The 21,273-nt window shown below is 35.8% G+C and overlaps 1 protein-coding gene across 1 annotated transcript in view; it reads right to left on the reverse strand.

Annotated features, from left to right (window-relative positions):
• Positions 1-19,208, reverse strand: part of immp2l (inner mitochondrial membrane peptidase subunit 2) — a 112,252-nt gene extending 93,044 nt beyond the window's left edge. The window contains exons 1-3 of the mRNA XM_079809891.1: positions 19,155-19,208; positions 9,118-9,252; positions 2,632-2,735 (exon numbers count right to left, since the gene is read on the reverse strand). Coding sequence (XP_079666017.1) covers positions 2,632-2,735; positions 9,118-9,249 — 236 coding nt within the window. The 5' untranslated portion in view covers positions 9,250-9,252; positions 19,155-19,208. The remainder of the gene's footprint in view (positions 1-2,631; positions 2,736-9,117; positions 9,253-19,154) is intronic.
• Between the last annotated feature and the right edge of the window lie 2,065 nt (positions 19,209-21,273).

Genomic DNA, 21,273 nt, shown 5'->3' on the forward strand with positions numbered 1-21,273 from the left:
ATGTGAGGAGGACTCGACATGACACCCGTGGAACAGCAGAGGTCTGCAGGCTCAACTGACTGACATAAACATGATGTTCTGTCACAAAAAAATCACATCTGACAAATTTCAGGTAATTTTAGGCCATTTTCAAGGATTTCACCAGAGCTGAGAGGCATAAACAAAGCTAAACACTCGAAATGCACTGAATTTTGTTAATATAATAAGCCAATAAATCTTTTTTGATATTACAGCCAATAACTGTAAATAGAACAAATAAAATAAATATGTATAACAGATACATTTATTTTGAGATTTGGTCTAGTTTTTTAGATTATTAGCATCATTAAAGACTCAATTAGAATTACATTTTCAAAAATCACTGATATCAGCCAATAACCAACACTGTATTTAGACATGCACCAATATTAAAATTCAGGCCGATACAGATAAGCCGATAATTATTGTAATTGCCAATGACAGATCAAATTTTTTTTTTGTTATTAAATTATTAGTGTTTTTTTTTTAAATATAACTTTAAAGGCTTTTAAAATAACTTTTATATGATTATATTTATTAATATAATAAATAGATTCTGCCTTATTGGGACATTAATTGTCCCACCTCTACACCTACCCTGCTTTATTCCCAATTGTCATGATCCCAGCCTGTTTCCCCCTGTCTTGTGAGGACTTTTGTTATTTCCTGTCCTGTGCCATGTTTTGTAGTTCTTTGTAGTTTTTTCATATTGATTAGTCTCCCCAGGTGTGTCTTGTTAATTTGTTAAGCTTGTCTGCCCCCTTCAGTTGTTGGGTGTTGGTCGTTGCTCCTGTATGTGTGTTCCTGTCGTTGCGCTCCTGCCTGTTTTTGGAATTTCTGTTGATGTTGTTCGTTATTAAATCGTTCATGCTGGATTCTCACTCCGCTTCATTCCTGCTCACACGTGACACCAATATTTCAATAACCGTTAGGCCCTTTTTTTACCCTTTTTTTTAAATCTTTCCCCACCAGCGTATTTTCTAAAAAAGTTGCCAGTCACCGGCAGCGTTTTTGATGTTGTATGAATATCTGAATATGCAATTTATCAAAAGAAAGGAATAAAAATAAAACAGACTCTTTTAGACTGTTTTATTCTAGCTTAATGCATTTTTAAAGTTTCATAAAAAAGCAAAATTTTTAGCAAAAAGCTGAGAAAAATCACATTTTTGTCAAAGACTACATCCAGATGGGATTCAGAACGATGATCAAACACAGATGGTGTAGAGCGGGCCCATCAACACCCCCACAGCTTGCACAGTCCTACAGTTTTGATTTATATGCTGTTTAATGTTGGTGATCGGGTTATTTTACATATGCATCTGCTTACATAAGTTATTTGCTTGTTTCTGCTTCTTCCTCATCTGTGTTTTAATCAGGAGATTCAGTACTCTTTCACAAGATGTGTAATAGCGCCCCCCTAGTGTTTAACAGTGAAAACACGTAAAGCTGGAAATTTCCTTCAATGCCGGGGAAAGAGTTTGTTTAAAATAAACACCTCTCTGAGCTAAAAGGGATAGTTCACCCAAAAACGAAAATTGTATGTTTTTCTGCTTACCCCTAAGGCATCCAAGATGTTGGTGTCTTCGTTTCTTGTGATGAAGATTTTTAACTCCAACCGTTGCTGTGTGCCACTCATATAATGCTTGTCAATGGAGACGAATTCTATTAGAGTAAAAAAAACATGGACAGACAACTTCAAATTAAACCATGCGGCTCGTGACGACACATTGATGTCTTAAGACACGAAACGATCGGTTTCTGAGAGAAACCAAACGGTATTTATGCAAATATATCACCTCATATCAGACGAACGCTTCAGCTTTGCAGACTGCCATCACTTCCCGTGTGTGAGGTCAAAATAGCAGCCGGGTCATAGATATATACATAGATACCTCATTAGTGCCTGCGTGGATCATGGTGTGGATCGCTCGAATGAGGAATCTACGTATACATATCTATGACCCGGCTGCTATTTTGACCTCACCTACGGGAAGTGATGGCAGTCTGGAGAGCTAAAGCGTTCGTCTGATATGAGGTGATATATTTGCATAAATACCGTTCGGTTTCTCTCAGAAACCGATCGTTTCGTGTCTTAAGACATCAATGTGTCGTCACGAGCTGCTGGGTTTAATTTGAAGTTGTCTGTCCATGTTTTTTTTACTCTAATAGAATTAGACCCCATTGACAAGCATTATATGAGTGACACACAGCAACGGTTGGAGTTAAAAATCTTCATTTGTGTTCTACTGAAGAAACGAAGACATCTTGGATGCCTTAGGGGTAAGCAGAAAAACATCAAATTTTCGTTTTTGGGTGAACTATCCCTTTAAAAGGGAGAAGAAGAAGCTCGGAAAAAGGCAGATTCGAACTCATTGGTCGCGTCAAACGGCATAACTCTCCACACCTTGCTCTTGTTATCTTGTTATTTCTTTCGTATTTTTTTCTGGAGGTAGTGTTAATAGCCTCTGCCAACAAGGTGGGTACAACAATACAAAATAATACAATATAATAAAATGCAAAAAAAGCCAACCACGATAAACAACAGACCATTTCTTCAGCCCCTGAAATGTCACATAAAGGCTCACACGTTTTGGACAAAATATGGCTACTCACAGAACTGACACAATGTCCCCTCGCTGGACTTGGTAGTTCCTCACACTCCAGCGGTTGAGTAGCACAACATCAGGTGACGACTCTCCATCTGGGTTTAAGGACGGCTGGGAAAGATTCAAACCACATGATATTTAAGAGTCTACATTGTTCGTAAACTCTCGTCCCTAGAAGAGTTGTGAGAGATTAGATACTTTTAAGTTCTATAATTTTTTTCCCCTTATTTTTGGTGTGTACTCTGTGATTTATTGCTTTAATCCTTCATTCCACACAAACTTCCAAAACTGTAAGCTACTTTAAGAATAAACTCAGTGGCAGCAACTTTGCTGCAATTTTGTTCTGGAAAAGAATCGCTCTGTTCTTCACTCAGCCTTTCGACTGAAGGAAGAAAATAACATCTACAAGTTAACTTCAAAACAGAATTTGTTTTTCTCTTAACTCTTTTGTGGTGGTATATCAAATAACTTGTGTGTGACGAACCTTCTCAAGCATGCAAGTCAACGACTGACTTGATACACGGGGCCTCCGATGAATCATTAAGGGAGATCTCGATGAGCCATTTCACGCTTGCTGGGATAATTGACAGAAATATCTCTTATCTGTCCTTCTAAAATAAATATCCCGACGAGAGTTCCCGCCTAGAGAATTTATCTGTCACAGCTGGGCGCTCTATCTTTTTTATTCAGACACATTTTCTCATTCTGTATTGGTGTCAGCTTTCAGCATTGTCCATGGAGTGACTTATTTGGATTCAAAGGCCGTGGATGGACCGGGAAAAGCCATTAGCAAATTTATAACACTATGAACCGAGATAGAAAACCAGACTCCAAAAGGAAAACAACAACAACAACAACAACAGCGTTTTGGTTAGTTGGTGTTCATTAGGTACATAATGAACCATTACTTCTGTTTGGCGAGGAAATGAGCATGGTGTATTCAGACCGTTTTCTCTCATTATTAGAGGTGTCTTTCATTGTGGTCTCAGTGCTATTAGTGCAATGTTTAGGACATTTGGTTTGATTGAGTCCTATTGTAAAGTCCTAATATAAGAAAAAGGTTATTAATGTTTGAGGAGCTTTTTAAAGTAAAGTTCTCTTAGTATTTCTTAGGGCTGGGCAATATGTTGAATAGTCTATGATATAATATATTTGCAATTATTTTGATGGTATTATATAAATCAAGCAACTGTGAATATGGTCATCATGATTTTAATGTGCTTTTTATTGGCTGTGGAGCTTCTTAAACTGTCACTTTCACAAAAGTTCCTCGTAAGTATGCAGAGATGTTTTAATAGTGCCTTTGATTTAAACTTGGAAAAAAATGGTGCTAGACTTGGTAAGTTTAATACATTTCTGTGATTTAGTTTAAGCTGTTTGTCTCAAAGAAACGATTCTCAGTTTTTTCTTTAAGCGACTCAAAATTAGCATTTTGACTCAAATTTGACATTTGTTACACTGATGCATTTTAAATGTAAATTATTCAATATAATTATGTTATAGAACTGTACTTAAAAAGTAAATTGAAAACAAAGTCAAGACATACTGTATGTTGATGATATATATTAAATAATATTTGCCAATGTCCAAAATGTTCAAAATATATCAAGATATATTAACCCCTCTAACATACAAAGATTGCAGATGGCCCCAGATTATTGTTGTTCAACATTCACTGCAAGTTAAAACATCACATTTTTACTTGATCTGGACAAACTGAATATCATTAGAAAGATTTAAGACTCCAGCTTCGATATTTGACCACTGTTTATGATAAAACTAGTTTGCATTGACATTTTTTTTTCATAATATATGTAAAGAGTGCAAAATAATCAATCTGCAATTTCATATTGATTGATTTAGTCTTGCATGTTTGCAAAATATTTCTTCATACAAAATATAATTTCGATTAATTTCCCACTGAATTATGCAACCTGAAGAGCTGAAAGAGCGCTGTCTGTCTCCTGTTCTTGATTTGCGTCAGTTATGACTCATCCAGTGTTCATTCAGCAGGCAGCTGTCAATCATCTTATGTGATTCCATAATTCCTGCCTTTATGGATGATACTGTCCTGTACACTTACTCGTTCTGAGCTCCGTGAAAAACAAACCCAAAGAAATATTTCTACACGTGAAACAAGAAGCTAATAAACACACGATTACAATAGTATATGGTTTGTGTGTGATTTTCATGCGATTTGGTGTATTTTCATATCAAAAATGAAAGTGTACTTTATAAATACTGAGCAGATGTAACGATTAGCTGCATATAAAAGGCTAACATAACATATTTCAACATCATTGTATGACTAAAATCCACATTAGATTGCGATCATAAGTTAGTACAAAAACTCGATGGCAGTTTAAAGTGAGTTCTGACTTTTGAGTAAAAGTTAAAAATTAATCTTTTAAATTGTGTTTTGTAGCTTGATGCTAATTGTAGCTCTAATGCCCTTGTCACGCCAGGAGCTATTCTATTCAATAAACTAATTTGTTAAAAGAATTCACATAAGGTCCCAAGAATATGTTTTTTTGTCAAGTCATGTAATGCCAGAATAAAGGCTAATAATAGCTGAATAAAACTAGGGATGCACGATATATCGGCAACATATCGTTATCGGCCGATAAATGATTATTTTTGATGTTATCGTTATCGGTCCAATAAGAAAATTTGACCGATATAGTCAAGCCGATAGATAATGTATTATTTCCTTCAGCTGAGACGGACGCGCTGTCTACCATGATGGGTTTGAATTGCTCTAAATATGCTTGGAATCACTTCGAAAAGGAAAATACAGTTATGTGCAACATGTGCAGCGCAAGTCTTCTATAATCTACATAAAATGATAATGAGAATAGAATAGGCTGTAAAAGAGCGTTGTGTTTCAGCGCGTTTGTTGAGGGAAGAGCGCGCCCACGGAGTTACACCTTCATGACGAGCACAGTCAAGTTTGCTTGTGCATTCACAGCCTTTTGTGCCATTGTAAGTTGTAATATTATATTTATTATTATTCTGTGTATGTAATATCATATAGGATGCGTTTGGTTAAGTTAATAAACGATGCAGTAAAGCACTTCATTGTACCGGTCTTTAGCTTCAGCGCGCGCCCACGGAGTTACACCTTCATGACGAGCACAGTCAAGTTTGCTTGTGCATTCACAGCCTTTTGTGCCATTGTAAGTTGTAATATTATATTTATTATTTTGTGTATATAATCCCATATAGTATGCGTTTGGTTGAGTTAATTAACGATGCAGTAAAGCACTTCATTGTACCGGCGCGCGCATTTCAAACAGAAATGCACAGCATTAATAACTACTGGGACTGTCCTATACATAACACTGCAATGAGAATATTTCTGTTATAAAACGTAGTGAATTCTCTGGGTTTAGTTGTTTTTCAGCGCGCTGTTGTGGGAAGCGTCAACAACGCATTCTGACCAGCACAGTCAAGTTCGCTTGTGCATTCGCGTCATTTTAAGCATATGTAAGTCGTAATATTACGTTTTTGTAGTATAAACATCTGATTAAAGTCATATAGGATGTGTTTCGTTAAGTCAATAACCCGCAGTGCTTCACTGTACCGGTGATCATCTTAAGTTTCAGCACGCTCTCAAACAGGGGAAGAGCATCCACAGGAGTTATAACCCTTCACCTATGCGTGATTTTGTGCTAATATAAGTTGTAATATATTTATTTTGTATAAATATCTGATTGTTCTCATATATGATGCGTTTAGTTGTTAATTAAACTTCTAAGCGCTTCAGTTTATGGTTGTTCGTTCATTCTCTCCAGCTTCAGCGCGCTCTCAAACAGCAACATTATTCCTAATAGACTAGACTAATATTACAGATGTTTACTATTACAGTAATATTAAACATATTTTTTTTTTTCAAAAACACAGAAGCATTATTTTTTATAATTAGCACTTTTATTGTTCTCGTATCATTTCCATCAACAATATGGTTTGATTAAAACCATTTCTTTATCGTCTGTGCGGAGGTTATTTCATGCACTTGCATTCTGATTCTTTATTATGCAGCCTAAGTAATGCTGTTCAATTACTTGTTTGCATTATTTAGGTATATTATTTGTATTTTTTAGACAATATAATTTTTGGTAACATTTTACAAATAAGGTCTCATTTTATTAATGCATTAACTATCATGAACAAACAGAGAGCAATAACCTTTGTTTCTTTTAGTAATAAAATGTTTGTGTTTTGTAACAGTCCATTCACAGTTCATACCTAATGTTAAAAGACACAACTTTGGGTCTGAATATGTTGAGATTAACATGAACTAAAATTAATAAATCCTGTTGAAGTATTGTTCATTCATTGTTGGTTAACTAATACTAACAAAAATTAAACCTTATTGTAAAGTGTTAAAAAAAAAAATTTGGCCATAGGAGTGTAAAATTAATTTGAAAAGGTAAGGAATCTCACACTGGTTCAAATAGGCTACTGTAGTGTATAGGTTTGATTAATGTTGAAGTGTTTGGGACATGGCTTTTAATGGTGAGCCTTTTGTTTTTGTAATCAGACTCTCAGAGTTTATTAAAATTTGTATTTAGATTTATCGGCCAATATATCGGTTATCGGCTTTCAAATATTAAGAATTATCGGTTATCGGTATCGGCCAAAATGTTCATATCGGTGCATCCCTAAATAAAACCAGTGAAAAAAGAATAATGAAGATTAGGTCTCATTCCTGGCAGAGGTTTGAAAGGGTTGTCGAGTGAGAACAATTAAAAATATGAATGGGATAGTTCTCCTCACCAGACATTAGACAATAGACTTCAAATGGCTGTTTACAAGGCAATCCAATATTTATTAGCATCTTATCAGCCTTCTCTAAATACTCACATGACATGGTCTTATTAAATGTTTCATAAAATACATAGTTTTAGAGATAACATCCTCGGATTTGAAATGAAGCATGAGCAGACTTGTGGCTTCAGCTTCATTGTGTTTCTAAGTTTCTACAACACAGACACATTATATTTTTTATATATTTACAAAAATATATATTCTTAATATTTTATATTTTAGTTTTTATGTTTGAGCTTATATCTCTCCATATTAAAGGAACACTCCACTTTTTTTGAAAATAGGCTCATTTTACAAGTCTCCTAGAGTTAAATAGTTGAGTTTTACTGTTTTTGAATCCATTCAGCCGATCTTTGTATCTGGCGGTAGCACTTTTAGCATAGCTTAGCATACATCATTGATTCTGATCAGTCCATTAGCATCTCATTCAAAAAATGACCAAAGACACTTTCAATATTTTTCCTATTTAAAACTTGACTCTTCTACAGTTACATCGTGTGCGAAGACCAACTGAAAATGAAAAGTTGCGATTTTCTACACCTATATGGCTAGGAACTACTTTCTCATTCCAGCGTAATAGTCGCGGATCTTCGCGGCCGTACCATGGCTGCAGCGGCGAAATGATTCGTTGGTATTCTGTGAAAAATGGTGGTAGTATACACCTTCGACTTACTATCACAGCCCTTTACAACACACAGAACCATGGTTAATCACACAGGTAAATCCACAACACAATTTGTCGGCTGCATGCCTGAAACTTTCTCTGCAACTACACAAACTTAGTGCCGGTCACATTGAAAGTTACCTAGCTGGGGGCTACTTTCAGGTGCTGTGTAATATCATTGTGCTGCTGCAGCCATGGTACGGCCGCGAAGATCCGCGACTATTACACAGGAATGAGAAAGTAGTTCCTAGCCATATAGGTGTAGAAAATCGCAACTTTTCATTTTCAGTTGGTCTTCGCACACGATGTAACTGTAGAAGAGTCAAGTTTTAAATAGGAAAAATATTGAAAGTGTCTTTGGTCATTTTTTGAATGAGATGCTAATGGACTGATCAAAATCAATGATGTATGCTAAGCTATGCTAAAAGTGCTACCGCTAGATACAAAGATCGGCTGAATGGATTCAAAAAAGGTAAAACTCAACTATATAACTCTAGGGGACTTGTAAAATGAGCCTATTTTCAAAAAAAGTGGAATGTTCCTTTAATAACAGTCTGAGTAATTCTGAGTCTTGAACTGTGTTGGTTATGTGTCTATTCAGAGTGACTTATGAGCAGCAACCTTTTTATTTAAGGTGTCATTTATGCCCCACTTGCCAAAATGGGGGGTGGGGTGAGTCCTAAGTAAGAAGGAAGATATTTTTTTTCACTTTGGTGGCTTTTTATCATATATAAATTATTACATAGAAATAGTGAAGATGGGGAAAGAAAATTGCTATGGTGACAAATACAGTAAATTGATCAAAAAAATGGCTGGACTCAAACCTGCATCGTCCAAAAGAGCAACGCGCCACAGCTCCGACCTTAATTACCTTCTAAGTTGTTTCATAAGAAAAATGCACATCTTTGCAAACTTTCAGCAAAACTAGACTAAACCAGATTCATCAAAACAACTATGTTACCAAGAATAGTTTGATAAAGTGGATAAAGGACATCTCACCTGCATCGAAGCACCTTCTACGCGTGCCACGTAGGCAAGACGATCTAAAACAGTCACTGTCACAGGGACGGCTACAAAGAAGCCACTAACAAACGCTCTGAAGTATCTTCGCCCAAAACCCGTCTGCGCCATTGCCTGAAGAGAGAGAGAATGAAAAGAGAAAATGACCTTGGCTTGTTCAAAGAGTCTGGTAACATCTTATGAAGAATTAACAAATACTCTACAAAATACAGATGTTCATGTTTGTGAAGAAGTCTCTCCACAGGCATGTTTCAAGTATATGTTGGATGACTGATCTCACAAAGAGAACAAAGGTACCAAAAGAAGACCAGATAACCACGTTTAAACGTGAACCATCTTGTTTTGAATCAAATTGCAAGGGACTAGTGAGGTCAAAAAGAAGAAAACACTCATAAAGCAACCATTTAAATAATGAATTTTGTAATTGCACCTATCTGTGGCCATCTGTAGACCGTATTCGCAATGACAAAACTCTGTAGACCCAATGCATTAGGGCAGAAAACCCACTGAGGCATTGAAATTGAATCTGACAAGAGCACGCTTGCTCTAATACCATTAAATGATAGTGTAATGCTTGATTTGAAGGTACACGGCATGCAATTATGCCTCTCGTTCATTTCACCAACAAAAAATGAAGAGCGGCTTGTACTATTTTCCCCGAAAAAGCCCTCAAGGTCTCCCGCGGCAACTTTGCAGACTTACTGGTAAGCACTTGAAGAAAGTCTTGAAGCCATTTGCTCGCAGGAGGGCATTCAAGTGGCTCAAAAAACAGAGACTACAACAACTTAGCAGAGAATCTAGGAGATGTGAGGGTGAAAAAAAATGCTGAGCGAATCACAACGCAGTGCAGGATTTGTCAGGGTTGCACTGCTGTGAGCCAGATCCGGCTCAAACAGGGAAAATTACAAAAAACTCTTTTGTGGTGGCAAAAAAGACACGTTCCTAACTCTCTGCTGCATATGTAGGCTAGCCGAGGCAGCAACTCTATCAATATAATACATTTCGAATTTGCTTGAAACAGCATTCGCAAAACATTTCACTTCTTTGTAGGCTTTCCTTTTGCTCAAACTGTGGATTGTGGTGCTAGCAACACCAAGGTCATGGGTTCAATTCCCTGGGAAAGGAAGAACTGATCAAATATGAATGCACACCTTGAATGCAATGGAAGTCGCTTTGGATAAAAACATCAAAGTAAACTTCTGTAACTTCTAAACTTCGCAATTATGAGAAATAACGTCGCAACTGTGAGAAATTAATTCAAGATTGTGACATTACTACGCTCTCTATTGATACCTGTATTTGAAACATAAAATTGCAGGCTATTTGTGGAGGATGTTTATGACTATGAGTATATCCAAGAAATGTCATCTGACCTTCTTTTTTTCTTCTTTTCTGATAAAACAATCACGCAAGGACAAATGGCATAAGCCAGAAATTTCCATCTGAAAGCTCTAAATTTAAATAATTTAGTACTGTAGTAACTCATTTTTTTAAAAGACTGTTTTGACCAGTTTTGAACACCGCCTTTTTTATGTAGAGACTTTCTAACGCATGACAGTAATTGAGAGTGTACATTCAACATTAAAAAACTGCCCAGAAATATCTAAAATGCATTTATTAGTAATATAACTTTTGACATATAAATTAAAGAGTTCAAATGTTAGAGGACAGAGTTTGACGAAATCACAGTAAAAACAATATAATTTTAAATAACAGCTTTTCTTTTTGAAGGGGGTGAATTCTGGAATCCACTGCCGCTTCAATGTATATCTAATCAGTGATTTATAATCAAGTTATTAATCAATATTTATCCTTTTACATATTAAATGATTAATGAAAGCTTATGATATTTATGCAGTTATATAATTATATGTCTGTTTAACGGAATTTGCTCTCTCCATGCATTTACAATGTACAGACATCATTTTCAGGGTGTCAAATTATGAACACACACAAAAACAAGAGAGGACCAATGAAATATTAATAACTGATTATGTTAAAATGCTTTTTTCCTGTGAGCTTTTTTGTTTTTCTAAAACCTGTAGCTATAGTTCACTTTTGCCACATTATTTTGTCAGATAAATACCTACCTTCACTAAGTTTAGTGTTTTGTTCTTCCCTCATATTTTAATACCCCTAACTTGTAGGGTCTTTAAAAATAAAAATAAAACTCCACACAACACTTTAGGCCACTACTGTATGTTTGGTTTGGTCAGTGCCACAATACTGTATACTGTGCTTACCCACTGCTGGGTCAAAGTCATCACCGGTGCACAGCTGCATTTTTTCCGTCACCAAAATATGTAATTATTACTTTAATTTCTGCAGTTAGAGCATTGATTTGTATTGGAAGAAGTTATTATATTTCTTACTAGGTCAGTTATAAACTCCCTGTCATCATTTAACTCCAATACATTATATTTTTGTTGGAAACTTGTTACTCCTAACTAGGTTAGGATACCTCTTCAGCTCTCACAATAATTTAAGAGCTGAGACCAGGGGCCCGTTCTTCGTACATCGCTAACTCAGTTAGCTGGATTTGATTGTTGACGATTTGGCATGATCTTGGATTGTTTGGTTCTTCGAAGCTCATCCTGGACTTGCTGTCATAGTAACAGGTCCGTAAGATTAAACCTGCTCGGGAGCAGGCTTATTTCATGTAAACAGGATTAGATTGCATCTGAGGTGATACTTAAAATCTGTCCCAGCCACTGCTACTTTATTACAAGAGTGTATTACTGAACCAGGGGCAATAATAATAATTTTAAATAATAATATAACATTTTTTATATTGTATATGTATATGAGAATGTATAATGTTGTGTATAATACTATAGACAGCCACTTGATTGAGCGATTTATTTGTGATGGAATAATTACTTTATATAATTTTATTTTTATTGGTTTACACACATGTTGTACAGTTAATCTGAGCCGTGCATTAAGTGATCACGGATATTATGGGAGTGGCTTGATGCAGCGCAAGAGAGGATAATTTGATCTTGACCCATAAGAAACTTGAATACTGTCACGTTACAAATCTGCTTCAAATTGAATTAAAAATTAAATTACAACATTGAAATAAAAATGTAAAGGGTGTACAAATACTGTATAAATAAATAAATAATTGGTAATCATGTTAAAAAAACAAAAAAAAAACATTTATCATTTATCTTTTATAACTTTTATGTTGGTTTGGTCGTTTGGCTGTTTCCTTATAAAGGTTCAGAAATTCGTGGGGGTTTTTATTGTATAATTTGTCAAGTTTTTTGCCAGGTGGCTTTTTTAATTATATGATGTCATTACGTTGCTGTCTTGACGCCAGCCAATCGCTGCATTGCTGATCATGGTTTCGAGTATCGATGCATCTGCCCTCATCAGGGAACACAAGAACGCGCAGTGATTTTAGATCATTTAATCCAGATATTTTAATCCAATCCGCAAATTTGTTTGAAGAACCAAATTAGCCAGAGATCAGTTATCACGATTAAAAGATCTGGGATCTGTCAAATCATCTTAGATGAATTAAGCGAGGTACGAAGAATGGACCCCGGGGACCCGTTCTTCGTACCTTGCTAACTCAGTTAGCTGGATTTGATTGTTGACGATTTGGCATGATCTTGGATTATTTGGTTCTTCGAAGCTCATCCTGGACTTGCTGTCATAGCAACAGGTCCGTAAACTTAAACCTGCTCGCGAGCAGGCTTATTTCATGTAAACAGGATTAGATTGCATCTTGAGGTGATACTTAAAATCTGTCCCAGCCACTGACACTTTATTACAAGAGTTTATTACTGAACCAGGAGCAATAATAATACTTTTAAATAATAATAATATACAAATTTTAAATTGTATATGAGAATGTATATAATATTATAATGTTGTGTATAATACTATAGACACAGCCACTTGGAGATGCAGATAATTTGATCTTGACCCTTAAGAAACTTTAATACTGTCACCTTACAAATCTACTTCAAATTGAATTAAAAATGTAATTACAACTTTGAAATAAAAATTTAAAGGGTGTACAAGTACTGTATAAAATCGTGAATATAAATAATTGGTATCATGTAAAAAAAAAAAAAATGTATCATTGATCAATAACTTTTATGTTGGTTTGGTCGTTTGGCTGTTTCCTTATAAAGGTCCAGATATTCGTAGTTTTTTTTGTGTAATTTGCCAAGTTATTTGCCAGGTGGCTTTTTTAATTATATGATGTCATTACGTTGCTGTCTTGACGCCAGCCAATCGCTGCATTGCTGATCATGGTTTCGAGTATCGATGCATCTGCCCTCTTCAGGGAAAACAAGAACACGCAGTGATTTTAGATAATTTAATCCAGATATTTAAATCCAATCTGCAAATTCGTTTGAAGAACCAAATTAGCCAGACATCAGTTATCACGATGAAACGATCTGGGATCTGTCAAATCATCTCAGATGTATTAAGCGAGGTACGAAGAACGGACCCATAGTCTTAACACTTTGTAAACTTTATGAATCACACTTATTCTTAAGTCTAGGAATAAGAGTAAAATTACATCATTCTTAGACTTTTGCTAAAATTTTACTCCGAGTGTATACATATGGCCCCTGGTCTGGGTCTTTAACTGTAAATTCCCCTACACTTTGAATATATTTTGAAATGTAATTTATTCCTGTGATGCAAAGCTGAATTTTCAGTGTCAGACTGAAAATATCGGCTATTTCTGAAAATATCTTCAGAAATTATTCTAATATGCTGATTTGCTGCTCAAGAAACATTTATTAAATATCAATGTTAAAAACAGTTTTTGTAATATTTTTGTGGAAACCGTGATACATTTGTTTCAGGATACTTTGATAATTTGACATTGACTTGGATATATTAAACATTATTTTTCTCTGGAAGACCTTGCAAGTGCTGAATATGGGTAAGCAAACAATTGATGAGCCCCATTGAAAAAATAATAAAATACTGATAAATAAAATGGGGCCCATCAACTGTTTAATTACCGACATTATTAAAAATATCTTCTTTTGTTTAGCAGAAAAAAGAAATTCATACAGGGTTGGAACAACTAGAGGGTGAATAAATGATGACAGAATTTTCTTTTTTGGGTGTAAACAGGTTCAATTTTGATTTCACATCTTCGTGTACCAGATTCTCTGATGTGTCTTACCCTGCGCTGGAACTTCTTGTAGTGTTAAGTATTAATTCGCTTAGTTTGTGGAGAGATGCATCTAGCACAAGAGTGCAACTAATGAACTATTATGACAACGAGAGGCTAAATTATCCATGGTGTTCTGGGCAGACCTGCCAAGTGCCAGCTGTCAGGTTTGCTCTAACAATAATCCCTCACCAGCACATACAGTGAGAGATTGCCAATCACCCCGAAGCCACACAACACATGACAGCATAAAAAAAAAGTCTATTTTTGCTTGTCCCTCCACTGAGCCACACTCCTATATTTTTACTTCAGGCTACAAAGAGAGAGCGTCGCAATGGTGCAATACCCAGGCCGAGGCTCTAAATACAGTACATGGTTGGCACATGGATCTCAAAGGTGCGTAAAGTGGAGCATCTAATAGTTTCTTAAAAACGGGCAGATGGGAGAATCTAGGACTGGATCAAAAGAAAGCGTCAAGTTCATTTTTCATCAAAGGCTCCTTTCAGATTCAGAGTCGAGAACATTTTCCACCATTTTCCATGCGCTACGGACAGAAATAAAACCGTGAGCGATAAAAAAACCCAAGGTTGGCACAGCAGGTGCGCAACATAGATGGATTTTTTGTAGCCGAGCCCAATTAAAAATGTGTTTCTAGAGTTGAAAGCAAATGCCTCTGTAATATTAGATGACCGTTCCACACAGCTGCGAAACGGTGCATGGTGGTCTCATGCTAGCCGGATCAATTTATCATATGCTTCCCGTTTATAACTTCTAACCCATTTATCCTGCAAGTAATACTGTCAAATATGCCACCTGCATAATGTAAAACTGTAGCCTGGTACCTTTGTTTATGCATACCTGAGCGTAACCATTTTAATTGCACCAGTCATCAAATATGTCGGAAAATGCTTAGTGAACTCGCTGCTTTAGGGTAATTTGAAACTGCAATGACAGATTTCCACTCTTGACAAGGCAATTTTCGGTTTCCTTGATGCATGGGCCTCTTAAACAGTGCATTTCACAACACGGTGCTGACAGGCCTAATCTGATTAAATTATCTCAATGTCTGCACCTGTATGATTTCAGATGGAAAGCTTGACCATTAGTCTGCATCCTAGCAGCGAGAGATTAATGTCGTGCTGTAGACAGCTGTAGACAAGCAGACAAAAACAAAAAATAAACAATATCCTATGGTAAAACTTTTTTAAACGGTTAATAATATGTACTAGAGTCTGCGTCGATAGCCTCGTGGGCAGTGTGCCGACATATCCAGTGGTGCAGGTCACTTTGAGAAGCCAAAACGCATAAGCAAGTTAGCATTTTAGCACTTCCAGTTCCTTCGTCCCAAAGTCCATGGATTTTTTTGAATGGGGTTTTGGTTAAATGGATGAAATAAGGTCTGTGGTGAACACAAGCTCAAGACACGTTCACGCTTTATTCTTCGACATAAAATACATCAGTATTACCTAAGCGGCAACCTCCCACAGTTTCTCTTGAAGCCAATATGGAAGTGACTTAAACTGCAATTCCTCAACTGGCCGCTAGGGGCAGGCTCCAGAAGGGAGCAGAATCTCATTGAGCTCCATGTTAAAATGCCCAACTTTACAGCAGAAAAACACATGTTTACAGCCTGGTACAAATTGTGATTTTGGTCTATACGGCTAATTTTGCCCTTCATGACAACTGTGAGGGGGTGAATTTTTTCTCATTCGTTTACATTATAAAAAGCTTTAAAGTCCTGCATAATTAAGGGCGTGGCCACTTTAAGTGACAGGTGGATAGCCATTTATCTGCTGTTAGTCATCACCTCAGCTCCACCCTCTGTCCCGCCATGTCATGACGGAGTGTGAGGGTGAAGTTAGGATAGAATAGGCCAACACTACGTTTACATAACGCATCCATTCTAGTTTTGCATTTTATATAAATAAAAACTATTTAATTCAGGCGGATAACAGTCGCTTCAATTCCATCAGCTCACCCAACACGAGCTGTTTTGAGTCGTGCGAGCAGCACTGATCATGTGACGAGAAGACATTGAGCGTGTTATGAGTGTACGTTACGTGTGTTAGTGAAGCTCTCGTATTGTACGAGTGTGTGTTACATGTTAGTGGACTTGACCGTGGAGAGGTTACATTTTAAAATACGCGTTCAGCACCACCGCTCCCTATTCCCAGAGTACGCACGATCGCGAAATTCAAAGTGAAAGTAAATGCGAGCGCGCATTCAAACGCGATTTCAATACGTTACCGCTGTTTGAAAGCGGCTCCTTGAGGCACGCGAATATCTCCCAATATAAAAGCTATCTTGTTGGACTGCAGTACCTATTTCAACCACTAGTCAACCACTATTGTCAATCTTACATACCGCACCTTTAAACGTCAACACGCTTAACAGGTAACCTTAGTCCGCTTTTACAGCCTCATATGCACACAATTGTGCTCTTATAAACTAGTCTAACTCAATCTTTCTTGGAAAATGTTTAGAGATAAGAACTGAAAGAGTTGGCGGAAGCTTGGTGATGGTGACGTTGAAATCACGGGACTGTGGTGTAGTTCGTTTATAGCTACCTTTAGCTTTTTACTTCTGGCGACATCTATGAAATTATGTTGATGGACAAAACGTGTAAGTATCCTAAACTTTTGTTGATCACAGAGCTTGTTTTTTGCGATAATCCAAAAGCCTATTTCTCGAGGGAACCAGTGTGATGCTAACTGCCGGTTGGCCTACAAAGTGAAGTCACCTTTCCCGATACCGCCGCCCTCTCTCTCTCCCATCTGGCTTCCTGTCCATTCTATACTATCCTATCATAATAAAGGCAAAAATCGAGTAAAATAAATCTTGTGTATATAAAGAAATGTACTAGAAGTGAAACATTGACTGATTTTGCATTATGCTGAAATAATAATTATTATTATTTTTTATTATATTATTTGAAAAATATTTGAATACATGTTTTATAACATTTAGTAAATAATTAAAAAACATATATAATTTAAATATTTCCATTTAGTAAAGAAATGTATATGCAGTGAAGTTGAAGAGATAGTTCACCTGTCATCATTTACTCACACTCAAGTTGTTCTAAACATTTATGGATTTCTTTCTTCTGCTGAACACAAAAGAAGATATTTTGAAGAATATGGGTAAACAAACTTTTTCAAATCAACTGTTTGGTTACCCATATTCTTCAAAATATCTTATTTGTGTGTTCTTTACCTTTGAATAGTTTATCAATTTAGTTTATATATTTTACCATTTTATACTGCAAAGCCTATATGAAGTCACAAGTTACTGATTAGAAATTCAAAATAATCTTATTCAATAGGGCAGCTACACAGTGCAACTTTGTTAATTAATTAACCTAGAAACTAAATCAGGCATTCATATGGGAGAATGACCTCTTTTTATATCAGTATATTCATGTGTTGGTGATATATTGAGATACATATGTAAAAAACAAAACAAAAAAAAAACAAGATACTGATTTTGACTCTTGAACTGTGATGAGCAGAAAACAAGCGGCTTTGTCTGAAAACATCATAAACGGCCTACCTAAAGAATAAACATTAGGACAATTAACATTTGGGCATCATAGGCCTGTGTTAAAGTCACCATGAAATCAAAATTTCATTTTTTAAATGGAATATTGCAGAATGTATTTATAAATGATTTATCTGTGCACATCATTATTTGTTAAAATGCATGTGCCCTTGTAATCTTTAATCTTGCAGCGTCATCTCTTCTCCTTTCTGATGATGTGTTTACTCACATGAGATCGACCAAAAGCAAACCACAACCACAAATCTATGAGTATAATAAAGCCTTTGCTAAACATATCTTTACAATATTTTTTTTGTTAATTACACCCCAAAGTTCTTATCTAGTTACTTACTAAAATGTACGTTTACAAAAATGAATATAATTGCCTTAAAATTCATGTTTTCGCTATGGGTAACATATGTAATTTACTTTATAGAACAAAACGTCAAAGTATTGTTAAGTTACGTTTACCATAGGCTTTATTTCACTCGTAAATCGAAAAACTCATAGGAAAATCTCGAAGTAACCAGCGGCGAAAGTCATAAACTGTGGTTCACCTTTACATCAGGTCACTGTCAAATATGACATCTACAATTAGGATGGATTACTAACACACTGATATATATATATACATATATAAATAATGTAACCATAACAAACTATTTAAATGTTATTATACATCACCTTCACATGACCTTTTTACAAAGCATATTTGTTTAGCAAGTGGCTTCCAGTTATGTTCCGAATATAAAAACTATTATTTCACAATCTAATATGTATTAACTTATTAAATTGTGTTTGATAAAACTATAAAGGTTATTTTGTGAATCAGGGAAATGGAAGGTCAAGTCGATTCAAGTGCACTGCATTGTGGGATATAGTATTCTGTGTATTTAGTTAGTACACAGCACATTTTTGTAGTACTTCTGTTATTCCAAGTTTACAAAAGAATTACAGGTTGAGACAGCCTGTGAGCTCTGACAGATTTCAAACAACATTGCAACATTAGCAAATGTCGACGTTTTGCCTTACATCCCTCGTTTCATTTTGTTGTGTACTACCAAGTTAAAAATCGAGGCACTAACACACTATATGAGTAAACCCACTTGTAGTTTAGCGTGTATGAGACCACGTTGGATTGACAGACGGGACACGCCGCTACTAACGTTACCATAAACAAGAGCAAACAACGGGCGTGTGATGAACTTCATAATGGATGGATACAATAATAAAACATAAGCTAAAGTGAAGCATAAACCCGTTAACACTGGTAAGGTCTGAATGCCGAGTATCAATGGTTTCAGAAGTGTGACAACACACTCACCTAATGTCTTTATGTATGTGCTGTACGTCGCTCCGTTCAGTACGACACCACGCTGCACGCTTGTTGGTTCCCGGGTCCTAAAGCCCTCCATGTCTGATTCACATATTATTAGCGTGCGCTGACAAGAAAATTACACAATATAAATATACATATACACACACACACACACACACACACACACACACACACACACACACACACACACACACACACACACACACACACACACATATATATATATATATATGAGGAAAAGCCCTCATAAAAAGTCCTATGCATTACTACGTTCATCTTTAATTTTAGCATAAGAAAACGAGGATGTGAGGTAGACATAATCAAAAGGTTACGTCACGTGTAATTTCCACAATGTATTTTAAAGTTTTTTTGTTACTAAAGATTTATTTGAAAAGTTATACAACAAATAGGCTATATCAGTGAAGTGAAAACATTACAATCCATTGTACAAATCTCTCCACAGCCTCGTTTGCAGTCGCCAAATGATTACCATTTCTTGTACCATAACATTTACAAGATACACCATAGGCTACTGTACATGTATTGTCCTTGTATACATTTTCCCAAATGTTTCCAAGAATGTTTAAATCCAGAGAAATAAGCAATTTTAACCAGGACACGGACCCGTGTTACCGTCAATTTCTGGTTTTATATTGTAGAAACACAGACGATTTATGTGTTTTATTAGACAGGTGAGCAACTGTTTGGATACATATATCGACAGAAAACTCATTGTTATATAGCTCAACACAGTAGTCTTATTGTTTAAATCTGGTTTTCTTGATTTACCGTGAGTACCATGTTTGACCATGCCTAATATCGATCTAACTTACTGCAGTGTGCCACAAGTGTCTCATAGTAACCTCTGAGTGAACACACAGAGTAGCATTATAACGTAACTTTCATATAAAGTATCATGATAACCAGCGCCGCGTTACCACACATACGCATGACCAGAAGAAGCGGAATCTCTCGTCTGCAGTCCCTGTATTGAATCCATCTCAAGAGAAGCAATAATATATAAAAACTCACACTTTACATCAATCAACCTTTATTTGTTTGATGGTTAATATTCAACATTTACAAATAAAAACTTTAGTTGCAACATTCAAAGCTATGAACTGGTTACATTTTCATATAAACACCTTTTGTACAAAATCTGTAACACAGGCTATATGGAATACTTTCATTCCATTGTATGATATAAAGTACAACTTTACAAGTTCAAAAAATTGAACAAAAAGAGTATAATCCATAAAAAGGAGAGTGAAAGGAGAGGAGAATTACGAGCGCAACTAGAGTTGTAAGTCCTACGACTTGACCATTGGCAATCCATCGAAATTACAAAACATGATTGCCTGAAATGAGCAACTCTCGTAACATGGGAATATGAGAACATTGCCGCAAAGCCGTTAATAAAATAGGGAACAAACGAATCGGTGCCCATCTGTAAGAATTTTGTCATTGACGTTAGTTTGATTCTTTTAGGTTGCCAAAAAATACAGCACTTTGTATTTATCTACAAAAATGCGATAAAATAAAATGTTTGCTTTTTAAAGTTGTATTTCAACAACTAAACACATCAAATTATCCATTATTTATTCAAAGAATTGTGGGATTTCAAGCTGGCAGTGAAAAAGCTGTTTGTTGCTTTCAACTTTTCTCTTTTCTTTGAAATGCAACTTCTTAAATGTCTAAAACCCAGCTGTTTCATTTAACATTTGCTGGCTTTGTAAGCAAGATGAAAGTTTTGATGTTTTGAATCCATTTTCCATGATAAAATGTTACCAAAATTATTTCTTTGAATGATTTGATGAATTTTTTAATTAAAATGTGATTTTTTTTTCAAAAACAATAGAAAAGGAAAACCAATAGAAAAGAAAATCAATTCCACACAGCATTTCCTAAACTTTGTGTTTATCATCTATGACCTAAAGTCCAAATTGAATTTCTGACCTTAATGTGAAAAGTTAAAAGTGTCGGATTTAACATTTAAAGGAGAACAGATTTGATCTAGCCAATATTGTTCGGAAGAGACTGCGGCAGCACAACCCGATTTGGGATCAGGCTGCTGGGAAAAGTCATCTCAGAACTAGATGATGTT

The sequence above is a fragment of the Gobio gobio genome, assembly GCF_949357685.1.
Source record: "Gobio gobio genome assembly, chromosome: 25".
In the NCBI taxonomy this organism is placed as follows: Eukaryota; Metazoa; Chordata; class Actinopteri; order Cypriniformes; family Gobionidae; genus Gobio; species Gobio gobio.